Here is a 19354-nt window from a genome sequence, read left to right as displayed (position 1 = left end):
CCTTTAATAGCAACCCCTATGGTTTGAACCTAAAGAGGATATGTCACTATGCACTCAAAACTGGTGGCATGGTGACACCAATAGTTAACACTGCCTTGCATCACTGGGGTCCTAGGTTTGATTTTAGTCAGGGCACTATGGTATTAAAGGACTTCTTTTGAAAAGAACTAATGATAATTGAAAGATTGATTTGCAAACTAGCTTTAAATAATTTATGTTTCTTCTAAATTGTTTGGAATTTTTTAATGAATTTCCATTAGGAAAAATGTATTAGTTTATTCCATTCTATGTCTAGATACAGGCAAATTAATTTGACACTAATAAAACTTACCATAGTGTATATGAATGTGAGTGATATAATCTCTGTAAAGTGCTGCAGAATGTTGGTGCTATCTAAATTTATAATAATAATGTCAATGCAGCAATGCCTAAATTACTAACTTCAATAGCAACATTTTTTTTTTTACTTACCAGGGGTGGAACGGTTATCTGTATCCACCTCTTGCAAGGAACTCTCAGAGTCAAGTTCTGGCGAGGCTGTGCTTTCTGGTAATTCAGTACTGCTTTGTCCATTCTGAAGTCTGTTTTTAAGTAAACTAACCTAATCAAAACAAAAGAATGATGTCACAACATTAACAAATGCTTACTAATCCTTGGAAAACAAAGTGGCCAATCAATAGTTCTGCAATTTATAACTGATCTGGGTTTTTTTTGTTTTGTTTTACACTTTTTTAAAAATGTGTGCAGTCAGAAACTACTTACACTAATACTCCCAAACATTTGAAAAAGGGCCAAAAAGAAATGGCGAGCATAGAGTGGCTAAAATATTTGACCATGCCCACTTATGACCACACCCCCTAAATACCACTCCCATTGTATACAAATTGGCAGGTTATGTAAAGTTTGAACACATTTCTGGGGATTTTGGGGGTCTTGTTTTATGTGTTATTACAGTCTTGCTAATGAAGGTGAAATTGCCCTTAAAGGAGAAGGAAATATTAGGCACCCCCAAGTGACTTTAATTGCTTACCTTGTACCCCGGGCTGGTGCCCCTGTTTAACTGCGAACGCTTCCTTCTTCCGCGTTGGCGCATTGCGCATTAGAGTGAAAAGCCAAACTTTAACAACAAAGTCGGCTTTTTACTCTAATGCGCATGCACCGTCCCAGGGAATTCGCCGCTGAAGGAACGCGGAAGAAGGAAGCTTACACTGTAAATTTAACACAAGACAAAAGGCCCCTGCTACACGAGGCATATTCTCAGCCTGCAGAGAACCTGGCTCCAGCTTCAAAAATCGTGTTGTTGTGTCTGCACCCGGAGCCATTCCATGCAGGCACACAAAACAGATTTCAGCCCCTAATTCGTAACTCGTTCAGTTATGGGCTGAAATTTGCTTTGTTTGCCTGCACCAGGAACAAAGCATTCCAACCATTGTTAGCCAAACTACCAAAACTCTTGTAACTTCGATAGAGGGCTTTGCTCAGCTGTTGGGCAGTAGAAAAGGGCAGATATATATATATATATATATAAAGAGCCATTTAAGGGCATTATGGGCTTTGCCAATTAACCACTGAGGTAATTTTTAAAATATATATATACTTTTCCAACTTTATCTGTTATTAATAGGAAGCTAAAAGTGTATTTTTGCTTACCTGTGTTTGCAGAACACTGATAAGTTGATCTTTCTCTTCCAGAGATGCATCAAACTCTTCCTGTAGATGCTTTTTAGCCTGTTGATCCATTTGAAGCTCCTGGCCCAGAAATAAACAAATGAAAGGGATAGTTCACTTTTAGTATGTTGTAGAAAGGCCAATTCTAAACAACTTTCAACAAATCTTCATTATTCGTTTTTAATAGTTTTTGAATTACCGTGTTTCCCGAAAATAAGACACTGTCTTATATTTTTTTAAGCTCCAAAATATGCACTAGGTCTTATTTTCAGGGGATGTCTTATTTTTCCATGAAGAAGAATACAGTACACATTTATTCCATCGTTTGGGTGAGATTTATTGCCCAGCCCTAGGTGGGTGTCTTATTTTCGGGGGGTGCCTTATTTTCCGAGGGGGGTGAAAAATCGGGGGGGGTGCCTTAATTTCGGAGGATGTCCTATTTTCGGGGAAAGAGGGTATTTGCCTTCTTATTCTAACTCTATGTAGCTTTCAAATTGGGGTCACTGACACCTGAGCCAAAAAACTATGGCTCTTTGGAGCTACAGTTTAATTGTCATTGTTACTTTATATTATTTATTATTCTATTCTGGTCCTCTACTATCCATATATAAGTCTTTCATTCAAACCACATCCTGGTTGCTAAGGTAATTTGGATCCTAGCAACCAAACAGCTATTGAAATTTGAATTGAGCCTATGACTAAGTACCCTCTAGGTACAAAACGCGTAAGGCTATTGCTGTTGTTGTTCTATACAGATTGAAATAAAAACATAAACTTTTATTAAGACTACAAGCTGCTGCTTTAGACTTTATTCACATTTTTTGGATACCAGATGTGCCTGCCTGCTGTTTTTGTTCCTGTATGTTCCCACATGGCTCCCTAAGCTGAAGGTCTGGGGCATGAGCACCTGGACCTATTACCATCAGGGGTAAGATTTTACATATAAATACATAACCACAATCAAGCTATTGTCCTGTGAAGAACCTATGTATTTTCTCAATTGAAATTCCAAGCTGGAGAGCTGCCAAACAAAACCTGAAATAATTGATAAACTTAAAAAATGAAGATCAATTGCAAACTGTCTTAGAATATTATGCTCTACATCATACTAAGTTAACTCAAAGGTAGACAACCCCTTTAAAAGTATACGTTTAGGGACTTATTTATAAGACAATTGTTATATACTCTCTCATAACTCATTGAAGTCAATGTGAGTTCAGGTGGAGCAGAATTTGTTGTGGTGTTTAAAGCTTTCCCCAAAAATATTTAAGGCTGCTTTTGCCTAAAAAGCAGCTCTAAAAATAAAACAACAAAGGTTGTAGGAAGGGGGCCTTACATTAGTAATCTAATTATCTAACTTGTAAGTGCCAAACAGAGTAGCTTCAATCTCCTAATTAAGCTCAAGAAATAACAAAAACAGATTTTTTTTTTTTTAATTAAAACAAGGCGTATATAACAAGGAGTATGTTTAGAAAGAACCTTATTCATGTTAAAAAAGAGAGTATAAAGCTATATTTACGTAATGTGGAAAGCTGGGTGATTTAAGCATAAAGAAGTGACCATATTCGGTTTAGAAATTTAGCTATGCCCCCAGGTTCATTTTGTGAGCTGAACTAATGAAGGAATGATCACAAAACTTTAAATGTAAGCAGAAATACACATTCAAACTAAGAAATGTGGCAAAAATATTATGTTTAGGTATTAATACTGATAACATAACTTACTCAATTTGAGTGCACAAAGTAAATATCTCCTTTGAGGTTTCCTGCCATAATACCTTATACAATACTTTTTATCTGACATTTAAAAATAAAGGTAATATAAACCATGCTTATAAATATAATACATTTGCCCCTTTAAAGTAATAATGCCATCACAATTTATCCCCCTTTTATAATAGCAGGGATATTTTTACATAAGCTTTAAGCATTTTTTTATATGAAAGATAGTTTAGTAGCAAGCATGCCACAACTAAGCATTCTTGTCTGAATTACTCTCAACGTTAACGAACAACAGGAATCCCAAGGTTTTATTAATGTTTTTAAACCAGTAAGATAATTAACCTTGCTTAGTGTTTATGGACGGTGGCTCTGATAAAGCAAGAAAGACGTTTTGTATGCTAGAAAAAAAATATACATTTAGGTGAAGATTTCCCTCCTTCATTTCTATATATAAAGGTTTTTCATACAGAGTAAAGGCACCATCCAGCTTTCCAAACTTTATAAATCAACAACTAATTTCACTCTGTAGAACCATAGAAGTCATGCAGTAATTTGTTTACTGTGTAATGCTCAACATGTTTTAAATTCAGCGATCCTTCATCAGGTACTTATTCCTGATGAAGTATCTCAGGATCCGATGCACAGTCTATCTACAATTTAGTTTACCAACTTGAACGAACAATGTTTAATGTGCTTGTCATGCTTTGCACAATAAAAGGGTCAATGTAACATTACACAGAATATCCGCACTAAGTACAACACAAACTATAAAACAGCTTATAAGATTTATGTGACAAACATACACTGTGCAGCTCTCATCTAACAGACTGATGCTATGAAATTAACAAGCAGCAGTTGCTGACTCAGAAAAGAATCTGCAATTTGACTACCCTGGATATATTTATAGAGCATTCTTGTGGGGGATGCTATAATCTTACCTCTCGCAGCTCTCCAATTCTCCTTAGTGCTTTGTCCTGGCTCTGACTCAAGATGGACTGCAATAATACAAACAAATCTGCTTAGTGAGTAAAATTAACTTTTATGGAGAATTTTAGACAAAAAGCACTGTATTTATTATCTTAAATCTTAGGAGTAGGCATAAATTTTAAGAGTAGGCATAACCTAGAAACAAACCATAAGCATCTCTGAATATCTCAAATTGTTTTAATATAGGAAAAGTGTGTGTAGTACTGCATGTAAAAGGTACCTTCTAGGGCCCACTTTATAAAAAGACAATGACGATGAGCAATTTCCCAAGCATTCCCTTATAGGCCTATATCCCCAATCTAGAGATAGTGAAATATACTGCATACACTGAATCAGTTTGGACTGAATTTAGGTCTAGTGATATTATAAATAAAGCAACTAAACAATAAGACATTATATTTAATTACATGATGACAACTGACTAAACAAGTGTTTTACTAACCTGTAGTTTCTCTTTGTCTCTCTGCATTGTTCTGTAGGCTGTTACAAGCTGCAAGAAATGTAATTAAAACTGTTCAGTATCAGAACAGAAACATTAAAACAAATGCATGTGCTTTGATCTGACACTATGTAATAGATACATGATTACAACATTAACAAATTTTAATATCTGTTAAAAACAACTATATTTCATATTAAAGGATTTGGTAAAACACAATAATATTTAGACATACTACCAGAACTTTAGACTGATGTGTCAATAAATGTATACCTTGCAAAAACAAACATATATATATACAGGTCCTTTTAAAAAAATTAGCATATTGAGATAAAGTTCATTATTTTCTGTAATGTACTGATAAACATTAGACTTTCATATATTTTAGATTCATTACACACAACTGAAGTAGTTCAAGCCTTTTCTTGTTTTAATATTGATGATTGTGGCATACAGCTCATGAAAACCCAAAATTCCTATCTCAAAAAATTAGCATATTTCATCCGCCCAATAAAAAAAAGTGTTTTTAATACAAAAAAAGTCAACCTTCAAATAATTATGTTCAGTTATGCACTCAATACTTGGTCGGGAATCCTTTTGCAGAAATGACTGCTTCAATGTGGCGTGGCATGGAGGCAATCAGCCTGTGGCACTGCTCAGGTGTTATGGAGGCCCAGGATGCTTCAATAGCGGCCTTAAGCTCATCCAGAGTGTTGGGTCTTGTGTCTCTCAACTTTCTCTTCACAATATCCCACAGATTCTCTATGGGGTCCAGGTCAGGAGAGTTGGCAGGCCAATTGAGCACAGTAATACCATGGTCAGTAAACCATTTACCAGTGGTTTTGGCACTGTGAGCAGGTGCCAGGTCGTGCTGAAAAATGAAATCTTCATCTCCATAAAGCTTTTCAGCAGATGGAAGCATGAAGTGCTCCAAAATCTCCTGATAGCTAGCTGCATTGACCCTGCCCTTGATAAAACACAGTGGACCAACACCAGCAGCTGACATGGCACCCCAGACCATCACTGACTGTGGGTACTTGACACTGGACTTCAGGCATTTTGGCATTTCCCTCTCCCCAGTCTTCCTCCAGACTCTGGCACCTTGATTTCCGAATGACATACTTTGGACCACTGAGCAACAGTCCAGTGCTGCTTCTCTGTAGCCCAGGTCAGGCGCTTCTGCCGCTGTTTCTGGTTCAAAAGTGGCTTGACCTGGGGAATGCAGCACCTGTAGCCCATTTCCTGCACACGCCTGTACACGGTGGCTCTGGATGTTTCTACTCCAGACTCAGTCCACTGCTTCCGCAGGTCCCCCAAGGTCAGGAATCGGTCCTTCTCCACAATCTTCCTCAGGGCCCAGTCACCTCTTCTCGTTGTGCAGCATTTTCTGCCACACTTTTTCCTTCCCACAGACTTCCCACTGAGGTGCCTTGATACAGCACTCTGGGAACAGCCTATTTGTTCAGAAATTTCTTTCTGTGTCTTACCCTCTTGCTTGAGGGTGTCAATGATGGCCTTCTGGACAGCAGTCAGGTCGGCAGTCTTACCCATGATTGCGGTTTTGAGTAATGAACCAGGCTGGGAGTTTTTAAAAGCCTCAGGAATCTTTTGCAGGTTTTTAGAGTTAATTTGTTGATTCAGATGATTAGGTTAATAGCTCATTTAGAGAACCTTTTCATGATATGCTAATTTTTTGAGATAGGAATTTTGGGTTTTCATGAGCTGTATGCCACAATCATCAATATTAAAACAAGAAAAGGCTTGAACTACTTCAGTTGTGTGTAATGAATCTAAAATATATGAAAGTCTAATGTTTATCAGTACATTACAGAAAATAATGAACTTTATCACAATATGCTAATTTTTTGAAAAGGACCTGTATATATATATATGAATGCTTCTGACCTGGGGTTTTTGGATAAGGGATCTTTCCGTAATTTAGACCTCCATCCTTTAAGTCTGCTAAAATTTAATTTCAACATCATTTAAACAAAACCAAGAGAGTTATTTTTCCTTCAATAAGGATTAATTATATCTTAGTGTGGATAAAGTACAAGATACTGTTTTATTATTACAGAAAAAAGGAACCTGTACAGGTATAGGATCCATTACCCTGAAACCCATTATCCAGAAAGCCCCAAATTACGGGATGGCCATTTCCTACAGACTCCATTTTAATTGAATAATTCTAATTTTTTTTAATAATTTCCTTTTTCTTTGTAATAATAAAACAATACTTTGTATTTGTTCCCAAATTAGATATATTTAAACCTTATTAGATATATTTAATCTTGCATTCTGAATAAAAGGTCCTATATCTGTATTTTAAATAGAACTAAGCAATAACCTAGGCAACATTTTGGACTATATTTAAACTAAATCTATTTCTGTTACAAGGTCTTAGATGCGGGTGGGTCACCACACAGAACTGAAAAATTGGACTTTAATAAAAAATACACTACAATGTCTTCCAAGTCCTGCTGAGTACAGTACTATGTTTGCCTTGGGTCACTTGACTCACTAGCACCAGAGTACAAGTTAATTATAGAAGTGCTTTTCTAAGCTATACATATACATAAAATACAATAATGTTTTACTCTAAACTGCAGCATCTTGCTAAATGTGGCACCTATTTCTTCTGAAAAGGGTTTCAACTGTTATTTCTGCTCAAGGTATGACAGTAAATATTCAGTCCTGGCCTGTTTTCAACAAGAGGAGACACGCAACAGTAAAGAATTTAATTATCCTAGGGCACTCAAATACATTGCCAAATACAGCAAGGCTGCTTTTATTTTAACAATATACTTTAAAGATAATATAGACCTACCTCAGAATATTTTCCTCTGTAGTTTCCTAAACTTTTATCCATTCTATGTAGTCGATTAAACAGCTGTTCTTTGTTAAGTCCTTCTATACTTCCCACAGAATCCTCAGCTTCACTTTCAATATCGGATGGGGGATCAAATACAGTACTTGGATTCTCCATATCAATTTTATTCAGGGAATCCCGTGAACTACTCCGCAAAAGATTTTCTTTAGTTGAAGAAGGAAAAAGTGATTCTTTAATGGGGCTTCGAAACAGTGATTCCATTGAAGGAACCCGCATTTGTAGCTTATGTGCAAAAGACTGAGGTTCATTCCTCTGAAAGCAAAAGACAGTGCAGTGTGTAAATACAACAAAGGTTTTAAAAAATGTTAAGTTACAATTCAACAGACCACCATAAAACTGCATATCCGGTGTCTAGAATAGTGGCTGTTAAACTATGAGTGGCCCAGTAAAGTACACGGAGCAGTGGCAGACCAATGAAGGTTTAACAGTGGGAACAAAAATAATTCCCTTCCTTATGCCATTTGGAGTGCATATAGGGCCAAAAAAATGTTCACAAGCAGATGCCACTGAAGTCAGTGGCATGAGGCACAGATGATATTACTAGTACGTCCCCCAGCAGAGAAAACACAATCTGTGATAGTTACCTAAAGCTTTATGTCATATGCATGCCTGGGTGAGCACAGGGAACAAGCTCCAATAAATAATGGTATGTTGGAAAGGAAGTGGGTTGGCTAGTTTGATGTAAAAATAACTTTTCTTGCATATGAGTAGATTTAAATTTAGGAAATTTAGCAGCCTTATGAACTGTGACACAAAATGAGTCTTCAATTCACTTGAAGTAATAAGGAACACAGGTTATCTGGTATTTTCCGTCACAATTCAAAATACGCCTAGCAATTTCACTCAATCGCCTAAGCTAGGCAACTAGTAGCACTTTAAGTAATGAAAAAGAAATCCAAGTGGGTAGCCTCTATACATCATTGCTTGTGCAACACACCTTTTGCACAATTTTCACTAACCTTTATCCCACAATTATGCCTAAAAGGTGTAGTTCACTAGCACGTAACAGCTTTTTAATTGGTCTTCTTTTTTAATTTGTTCTTGTTTTTAAATTATTTGCTTTCTTTTTCTGATGCTTTCTAGCGTTCAAAAAGAAGTCACTGACCCCAGCAGACAAAAAACTATTGCTCTTTGAGACTAGAATTGGATTGTTACTTTTTATTACTTCTCTTTCTATTCAGACCCACTACAATTTATATTCTGGCTTTTTATTCGAACCACTGCCTGGTTTCTAGGGCAATTTGAACCCAAGCAACCATATAGCTAAGTACAGGAACACCAAAAAATGAAAATGCTTTAAAGTGATTGATAATGTCCTGCTGCACAGCACTTTTAAAAGTTGTGTGTATGTTTAAGAAACACTACTACAGTGAGCTACGGTCATGGGGACAGTTATTTAAAATTGAAAAAATGCACAGGTTACATAGCAGATAAGCTCTATAGAATATATAATGGCATTTTACAAAACTTATCTGTTATCTGCTATGTAACTATACCATTTGACCATATTTCAATCTGAATAGCTACCCCTGTGGTTGCACAGCAGTTTTGTTTATATAAACTATATCAGTGTTTTTGAGGCAAACAAACAACTTTTACCAATGCAGGGCAACAGTACATAATAACATCTTAATTACTTTGATACACTTTTTTTTCCTTTATTGGCCTTTAAAGTACTAATGTTGCTCACACCTATAAAATGCTGTGCAAGATATAAAACATTAGCAGTGTGCTTGTTTTGCATTAGCCAAGATGTCATACTTGAATGCATACACGGTTTTAGTTTGTAGGTTTTTACATTTCACACACTTTAGTGACTTTATGCACATTGGTCATCAAGTTGTTTAGGAGACTCCTGGCATTCATATTTATTATGTTTTTAGCACTAAAAGTTTTGCATTTTGATAAATATGTACCCATTTTACATCTTAAAGAATGTGTACTTTCCAAAAATATTTATGTTTCTGAGGTCAGCTTATGGGCATTTTTGGCCCCATGATCTAAAGTATGCCAATTTCTGGCAGTGTGCCTTTAAAATGTAGTATTTTACTGCTGGGGGTTTTTGATACTGTCAGAAAATATTTGTAATTGTAATTCTCCATTAAGAATATTTTAAAATACAGTATTTGCCTTTTGCTGTTTAGACTGTAGTTCTCTAGGGTTATCCATGTATATAGATAACAGTCATGATTTGGCTTTGCTCCCTCAAGCAAAAAGGGCAGGACCAGATGTGTAAGGTGATCTAAATAAAGTAAATCTTCCAAGACCGCACCTAACCCAGCTCCACCCAGTAGAACAGAGGTCAATCCACAGCATACCATGCTTGTAAGCTCAAGCACATCCTTGCATTGGGCATTTCAGTAAGATAGTTACAACACAGGGAAATTACACGTTATTAAATACAATGCAGACAAAAAAAAATAAAAAATAAAAATCAGAACACTGACTGTTGAAATAATGAATAATGTATGCCCAATAAGAATATTAAACTCTACAAAAGAAAAAAAAAAAAAACCCTAAAATAAAAAAAAAAAAGTCATGATAAATTCAGTAGTAAATGCATTGCTGCTTTCAGTATAGAAAACTCACCTGAGAAGAAGTGGGATCATTTCCATTAATATTGTCCGACAATGATCCGTTCTAGTTAAAAAGTAAAAAAAAAAAAAATTATTCTAATATATTATTTTACCATAGCAAAAATAATTCTGTAAAGATGCTATATTGTCATTATCACGTTTTATTGCATGTGAACAGTTGCCGACAACTATTATTAAATTATTACTAGCAACAGCACCTAAAATCTGGCTTAAATGGTTTAAAATAAATTATAAATAAAACAATCATGAAAAGTTGTTAAAAAAAAGTCACAACATAATATATAAACTTTTCGAGCCAAATTTCATGTACAGTCACTTGCACTTAAAGATTTGTTAAAATGTATAACAATATTCTATTATTGCTTGGTACTAGGGGTTCTCTAGATAATGGATATATCATTACCCGGGAGTACAAAACCAATGTAGCTGTTTTACCATCAACATGACTTTTTAATTTACTGGCACATCTGAAGACTGAGAATAAAGTGCTGTTTTTGATACATAAAAAAAAAAACCTGCAAGTCAGTGTAGTTACTTATAAATGGAGAAATTTTATGTAAAGTTAAAGTGCAAAAACATTGCCAATTGACTTTTCTTGCACGCTGTATTCTGTTTTGCAAATGACCCCTGACATAAATTAGGAAACATCCACTATCCAGAAAATTCCAGATCCCAAGTATTCAAGATAGATTCCATACCTATATTGCAATTCACAAAGACAAGATTAGTATAGACATATATAAAAATATATACATCTTAATATATATATTTTTCAACAAAACCTCAAACTCTACCACTCTGAGAAGCTTTATTAGTGAAAGCACGATACAATGTTAATATAAATGCATTTAGTTTAATTAAATATTAAATTCCAAAACATCATGCAATAAATTGCTGTATTCCTGTTAAAAAAAAAAATGCCCCAAAACCAAATATTGAGAACATGGCAGATTACCGATTTAGGGAGGCTTGTAAACTTAAGCTTGACAATGTGTTTGACTTCTCTGTATCAAGTCTAGGTACATTATTCTATTCTGAGAACTAACACAGTTATTTTTTATTTTTGTTCATCACCACAGCTAAAAGGGCAAAATGTTGTAAGAGTAATAACAATTAAAAAAAAAAAAACATGCTGCAGTTTTCAAAGTAGAATCTGACTGGATTATACAAACATTTGGCAAGACATGGAGGTGACAAAACCAAACAGTTCTACACATAATGATTACTGTATACGTAAAGAAAATCCTGAATAATCAGAACACTAATATTCAAGTAGTTCTTTTTATGCAAAGAAAAAAGGTTTTAATTAATACACAGTGTGGGAGTCAAAAATAAATACAATATTTAATATGAGCATAAAGACACACATTAAAGTTTAATTTAAAACACTCTGTTTAGCATGATTACATTTCGTATAAGCTAATGCAAAGTTTCAAGGAAAATTCAAGCAGCTTTTTAAAGAATAAAAATATATTCGCATGATTGTAGACATGCATGGGTCTAACCAAGTCTAACCAAGCTGACCAGCACTCAACCTGCACACAGTCTTTCAACCAGGAGACATTACCTTAGGGCGTATGGAAAGTGTGAAGAGAGGCAGAGTTGCTTATTTTGTGATGACTAATATCAGTATATACCTCCTTACCTTCTGCCTTAACAATTCCCACATTTTTGCCATTTTTGCCATTTAGATTGAAAAATGATGATGTGGCATCTCTATGGACTGTAGAAGGAGGGCAGGAACTGAACTAATGGCAATGCAAATTTTGTCTTTGTGCTTATACAAAATGAATGAAAATACTTCAACAGGCTGCACAAAATGACCTTGCAACACTTCTGTCTGGTCTTTGTTTGTGTTAGAAATATAAACCAACGCCCAACATTAGCTCTTCAGTCACAGATAGCCAGAAAATTATATGGACAGGGTCTCCCCAAATGTGCATCACAGAAAAAACCGTGGGATAGCTTAGGAGTTCACAGAGGTTTTTAAAATCTGGAGAGCCTAGTGGGAGGCAGGACTACCCCACTTTTCCCCATTATGTTTGTCTTGGCCTTTCTATCAGGTGTCACACATGCCTCAGATTACCTTAAATTCCCATGCGGGAATTGTAATATTTTGCCTCTGTCTGCCCTGACTATTTTAATTTAAAAGTTACAAAAAATTACCTTTAACATAATAATAACACAAAGAATATTTGGGGCCCGTGCTTACATTATCTGACAGCCACTTTTTAATTACATGAAAGCAGTTGTTTCATCATAGCCAACAAAAAATAAGTTAATAGACACCTCTTGCTATATTATATTACAATATAAAGGATAAAAGAATAAGACCAAAAAACATATTGCTCAAAACCATACTTACTGATGTCACCTAGATCACTTGGGTCAGTAAAACTTGAGTATTAATAAAAATAATGTACTTCTGTTTTTAAGTCACACTGACTTGGAACTGCAACGCAATGCCTTTATATGGTCAAAGTGACAATAGAGAGTTATAACAAGAATGTGGTGGAACAATTTAAAGGGAAACCTGCAATGTACAGGATTAATATTTATACAGATCCCTGCACTACAAGGCTTACATATTAGGTTACCAAAAACCAATACTTAAATGAATCAACCTGTATGGTATAAAAGAAGCCTTACTTTATATCTCTAGGTCCTCAAAGCTCTCTGCCAAAGTTAATTGAATTACTTTAATTAAATCTAGGAGGCAGGAATATAAATATCAGAACTGGCTGTTAATAAGGAAGCTGTCAAAGCTAACTGGATTAAGCCATCAAAAATATCATGCAAGGCTTTAGCAAAAAGCATAACAGAATTGCTTCTGGGTTTAAACATTAGTGTAGAAAAATATTAATACTTTAGATTAAAGGACAAGGAAACCATAGGCAACAATTGTGACCATATGTTAGGTCATGTCAAAATACTACATGATTTTTTTATTGCAGCTCAAAAGCAATCCAGTTATTATTAAAGATTAGGTTGATGTCACTTCCAGCTAAGGCAATTGCATCTGGAATTAGATTAAAACCCAGTACATGCTCAGAACATCCATCACAAATTCTGTGCATTTGCATAAAACATCCTAATGTAAGCATGATGTTTCCCCCCCCCCCTGCTTTTTTTTTGTAGGGCAATGAGAAGCCTTTTTAGTTTATGCATACTGCCTTTTGGTTCCATAGTAGTCATCTTTCTCTTTTCATCACTATATCGTATTTGGCCAATACACAGTTTAGAGTTCATGTACTGCTCCACAGCGCCTGCCTATGGCCACTGCATTTGCATATGAGCCCCTGTGCCTCTTGAAAACTCTTTTAGGAAAAGGGTTGTCGCTGGGGGTCAAGTGGCTGAAAATCCCTTAAAAACTAGAATTTTTTACCAGGGGATACAATGTCATGGAAATCCAAAATGGCACCAGATAACTATTCAGTGTGCTGGCACAGAGGTCCAGCATTTACGTATAAACACTTCTGTGCTAATATGCTGCAACCTGAGGCATATCAATAGTGAAAAACACCAAAATAACACCTTTCGATCTCCTTTAATCATTAAACGAACTTGGTTAGGCAATTTATAATTGACAGTCACAGGGAGTGATTTATTATTTCTGATTAATATTTGCCCGTAGGTTGATTTATACTGGTAAAACAATTTTAAAACCTTTTTACAGTTATCACTAGTGTTAAAAAGAGGATCTGTGCAGTGCAACAGAAGCAGGATTTTCTTTTATTAAATTTTTTATTAATATTTGTTTTTAACCAAACGTTAGATTATACTTTATCAGTGCTATAACTGAGATATAAATGATAGATTATTTTTCATTTATGTGTATCGAGCCCTGTTTTTTACACATCTTTACACCTTTTATGGTGGTATTTCATTACCCTTTCCAAATGCAGACAAAAGTAGGAATAATTTTAAGGTTTTTCTACAATGCTTTATTCTACAATGACGCAAGCAACATGCGAAGCCATGGTCAGTGGACAGTTATATGCACGCATGCACAGTACATTGGATGACATTAGCAGAACCAATATGGTGACACATATTTCAAAGAGAGAAAGATTTTCTTCAGGCCCATTTACTGCAAAATATGTGTTTACACAAAAAAATAAATAAATAAAAATAAAACAATAGGTATTGGTGGATTGCTGTTTGGAAAGTTAGGCTTTTGGGGTTTCCTTGTCCTTTAAGCAAAAATTCCCACATCCATAAGCACACTACAGCAACCTCAACATTTAATTGCAGTGTTACTATACAGATGCGCACAATAGCTAGTAACAATTGCTAGTTAAAATACATATAGCTAGTCTAGAGTTATTTTATTTTACAGCCAGTGCTAAACACTCACCACACCGTCACTCTGTTGTTTGGACCTTTTGCTATGGTCCAGAGCAAAGACTGTGTACTCAGAAAGAAAAGCGGGCTCTGCTATCATCCCGGCCAGCAGCTGTGCCATTCAATGCAATGAAGTAGGGAGATAAAACATCATCAGACAATACAGATGATGATATTATTTACGAAAATATTAATCAAAACCCGAAAACATTACATCATGATGGTCAAAATGTAAGTAAAATATAAGAAATAGTATAATTAAAGATTTCTTAATGAGAAATTTGGTAGCACACAACCGCTAATAAATTCATAAAAAGAGTATACAAAGGAAAATATTGAGTACAAATACCCTATATCCACAAGAAACAGGGTATACATTTTATGTAATCGCACAACTGAGGAAAACAGTTGTTTACTACATCTTTACTACTATTAGAGAAGTCATAATTCTGAATACCACAAATTCTCACTTCAACAATAAAATGAATATAGGTCCTGCCAGTGTTTCCCGGAATGTAGCATTAGTGCAGTTTGTAATGACAAAGCTAAGTGTACAGCAATAATTTGGCATCCGATTGGCTGTATGTTTGTCTTTGAACCTCTTAGAAGGAGAATGAAAGCCATCAGTAAAAGAAGCGCAGTTTATAAGTCAGAGGCAAGCACTGAGACAAGACTGACTAAAGAAAAGACACAAGTAGTCTCATAACAAAAGATATTAAATTGATAATATTACAGTAATAGAATGCAGCAATACAAAGAACAAAGAAAATCCATGACCAAGATAACATAGGGCAAATATATTTTAGTGACTTGACAATGTTTTTTTTTTCAGAATTTTTTTTTTAGGACTGGGAATCATAACATTAAGCTCCTGTGTGTACAAAGTTCTAGTTCTAAGGATACAGGCACAACAACACTGGAAACAGTGAACAGTGGGTAGAATTTATGTAAAATGTATGTGGAAGATTTATATATAAAAGTAAATGGGATTCCGATTCCAGCTTTTATAAGTACATACCAAACAATCAACACTGTTTTATATTTAACTTTCACCTTTATTAATCAATTGTTTCCATTGCCTCTATCACCCTTATACTGAACAACTGACAAATCATAACCTGCTCTTTATGTTAAACAGCAATCATTCTACTTGTATTTATACGCTCTTTGAGATGATTTGTGTAAATACACTTTTCCAAGTCATAAATGTCACTACAGGTCTTGTTTTTGGGAATATATAAAATTAAGGAGTAGATCAAAATGTCAAGTTATCAAAATGTGCATTTAGAGATTAAAAAAAAACCCATAAAAACTTACCCACATTCTGATCGTTTCTATGACCAAAAAACCAAAATACAAATCGGTTTAGGGTCTTCTCATATGGTTATACATGTCTGACGAAGGGGACAACCCTGAAATGTTACACTCTGCAAATAAACAAGCAAGGGCCACTGCCCTGCCTTCAATCACTATGTTGTGCTGGTTTTTCTCCTTCTTGCAAAGCTATTGGTAGAGGTGCTGAACCTCGTAATTACTGAGCACCAGGCGGTAATAAGAAGATAGGCCTGGGTGTGCAGGGGAAAAAAAACTTTCCAATCATCGGGGCTTCTCCCATATGTGAGGTGACATCACTGGGAACCAGTATTTGGCCATGTCTACAAATTTTGGCAAAGAGTTATTTGCATGTCTGTGTCCTCCGGACCATGCCAGTTATAAGTTGACAGCTCTGTGTTGAACAGTAGAGAAGGACATCAAGCACCTTTCGGACACCGGGGATCCGTTTAAAATCCAAACTTTATTTCAGCATGTTTAAAAACAAAGAGTGCCTGACGCGTTTCGTGCGTTAGGAGCACTTATTCATCTTTGCCTATGAATAAGTGCTCCTAACGCACGAAACGCGTCAGGCACTCTTTGTTTTTAAACATGCTGAAATAAAGTTTGGATTTTAAACGGATCCCCGGTGTCCGAAAGGTGCTTGATGTCCTTCTCTACTGTGAAACTACTCCCATTCAGCTGCGGGTTCGGGGCTGAGAGCACCCGGACCACTGCCGGGCACTGGTGAGCATATTGTTTTCTCGGATATTGGTCCATACAAGGGATTGACTTTTGATTCTCAAGCGGTAGGTTCGGGGTTTGAACACCCGAACCTCACTTAAATATGTGGTACTTATAATTCATTATTTGCTTTATTTATTCCTTTTACCTAAATCGTTCATTTAATATTTCTTTATAGACTCGCTTTTCTGAGAAATTTTGTTTTAAGGTTTGCATTGAGAGCAATCCTTTTTCAGCTCTGTGTTGAAGGCTATTGCCACATGTGGCTTCAACCTGCAAATAAATGCAGGCTAAGAATCTGCCCCATGCTGGCATCAGCCTTTTTCCTTGCCTGCACCAGGAGCCATCTAGTCAGCCTGGGATTTTCAAATATGAAGTTCAACGCTGAAATCTGGCATGTGTGACTGTACCCGAGCTGATGCAATGGTTCCAAATGCAAGCAACAAGGCTGATGCTAGAGTAGGAGCAGATTCTCAGCCTGCGTTTATTCACAGGCAGACTGCAGAGAAAAGCACAGACAGAGAAACAGTGTTCAGGTGAAACATCTCTGTCCCTATGCTGTTCACAGCTCAGAATACATGATTGTTTGAGGCCCGTCTCCCATTCACATTGAGCAAATTGTTTATGAGAAACTCCTCCTGAACAGTCTCCCTGGATTCTCCTTGCCTCGGTCATTTACCTGTTAAAATGTTAAATGCTCTGTAGGGTTTACTAAGGTCACGACCCATCAGAAATACCTCCCAACTGTCACGATTTTTGTGGGACAGTCCCGATTTGAACAGCTCAGGCCGCAGTCCTATATTCTTATTAAAAAGTCCCTCATTTCCCTTTGATCTCCTGCACAGAACGCCAAAAAAAAGATACAACATTTCTCAAACTTAATTAGATAAGAAGCTTTTTGCAGAGAGCCCAGAATACTCAATCCCTGCACTTAGATACAATTGTAACTAATAAGATAAACAAGTCTCTTCAGGGATCTTAAAGGGCAATTTCACCTTCATTAGCAAAACTGTAATAACACATAAAACAAGACCCCAAAACCCCCAGAAATGTGTTCAGACTTTACATAACCTGCCAAATGTTGTTATATGGAGTGGCATTTAAGGGGTGTGGCCACAAAAAATGGGCATGGTAAAAAAAAAATTGTCACAACGCTATAAGTGCAATTTCTTTTTGTCCCTCTTTGCATTTCAAATGTTGGGAGGTATGCACATGGCTTAGAAAGAAAATAATATGGCTTTATTGCCCCAACCATTTGCAGACAATACAACTAAATAATGAACAGATATGATGACATAAGGCAAACTAAAAACAGAAACTTCACAGACCTCTCTATCTGCTGTTGCCAGGCTGTCATCCTGCTGTTCTGTTACTGACGAAGTCCGACTTCTGTTGCCTGTTGATGTGCTTCTTGGACGACCCTGTTACCAACAGCAAACAGACGTTATTTATCTTAATAAACAGGCATAATTTGACAGACTCAATTCTACTCAATGCAGATCTACTACCTCTGACAATGGACTTCTGGCTATATTGAAAATGCTTTTGCTAAGTGTTAACATTAAGCAATGATAAATAGAACAGTATATACTTATATTACCCCTATTTCCCAAAAATGTAAAAAGGCAAAAGAAGCAAAGATCCACTTGGAAACCCCAGCAGAGTCAAACTAACTTTTTATGTTTTTTTAGTGTAATCCCCTTCCTGTCCATATATATATATATATATATATATATATATATATATATATATATATATATATATATATACATACACACACACACATATATAGACAGTATATCTTCCCCTACACCACACGTATATTTCTATAGGTTACTCCTCCTGGGCAAACAGTGTCATTTATTACATAACACAATTATCTTTTGCAATTTATCTTTTTTTTTTTTTAAATTCCAAATTAAGACATTTGACATGTCATTTAATGTAAATTGCAAATGTGCTTAGAATAGTACTCTGAGCAATTTTACATTAATTTATTTTAAGTGTATGTCATTATTTGTGGGTGGGGTTAACGGCTGAAGTAAAAGAACAAACATCTGAAACCATAATGAAATGAAATCACTGCAACCACTGTCAGTAAATGATATAAGAAACAGCACTTGTGTTTAAATTGATGCAACCTGCTTTGGAGAACAAGAACAATGCTACGTTACAACAAAAAATGCTCTACCACAGTGCTGTCCAACCCCTCTGTGTGGCCCCCCACCTGTCTGGCTGCTGTTATTGCTTACTTTTGTGTAAGATTTAAATGGCATCAGTACTGAGATTAACGGGCCCCCTGCATTGTTCACAACTCAGATTCAGGCTGTAAACCAGTGTATTGTTTAAACATGCAATCCCCTGTACAGTTCACCATTTAATCCTTGCATTTTTCACACCTCAGGCTCAAACTGTAAGACATCACAATGTTCACACCTCAGACAGACTATAGGAGCAGTGCTGGCATTGTGTCACAGGCAGCATAGGGAAGGCAGAATATGGCACACTGGCAGCGATGATGGCACACACAGGGAGTACTCTGCCTGCTCTATGCTTCCTGTGGGAGGCGAGCCTGGCAGGGGTTTGTTCTGAGAGTTTGTGAGCATTTGAAAATAGTCATTATATGGTCCCTAAGGCTTGTAATTATATGCTG

General features: G+C 36.0%; 1 protein-coding gene across 4 annotated transcripts in view; it reads right to left on the bottom strand.

Annotated features, from left to right (window-relative positions):
• golga4 (golgin A4) overlaps positions 1 to 19354 on the bottom strand; it is a 65430-nt gene that overhangs the window by 40631 nt on the left and 5445 nt on the right. For all 4 annotated transcript variants that reach the window (XR_004223266.1, XM_018094817.2, XM_018094816.2 and 1 more), the window contains exons 3-9: positions 18030 to 18122; positions 10295 to 10345; positions 7643 to 7957; positions 4819 to 4866; positions 4328 to 4384; positions 1651 to 1749; positions 472 to 601 (exon numbers count right to left, since the gene is read on the bottom strand). Coding sequence is in view for 3 of the 4 variants with exons in the window: in XM_018094817.2 (XP_017950306.1) it covers positions 472 to 601; positions 1651 to 1749; positions 4328 to 4384; positions 4819 to 4866; positions 7643 to 7957; positions 10295 to 10345; positions 18030 to 18122 (793 nt within the window). In the remaining variant the exon portion in view is untranslated. The remainder of the gene's footprint in view (positions 1 to 471; positions 602 to 1650; positions 1750 to 4327; positions 4385 to 4818; positions 4867 to 7642; positions 7958 to 10294; positions 10346 to 18029; positions 18123 to 19354) is intronic.

The sequence above is a fragment of the Xenopus tropicalis genome, chromosome 6 (genome assembly GCF_000004195.4).
Source record: "Xenopus tropicalis strain Nigerian chromosome 6, UCB_Xtro_10.0, whole genome shotgun sequence".
Lineage (NCBI taxonomy): Eukaryota > Metazoa > Chordata > Amphibia > Anura > Pipidae > Xenopus > Xenopus tropicalis.
This window is presented reverse-complemented; position numbering and strand designations above follow the sequence as displayed.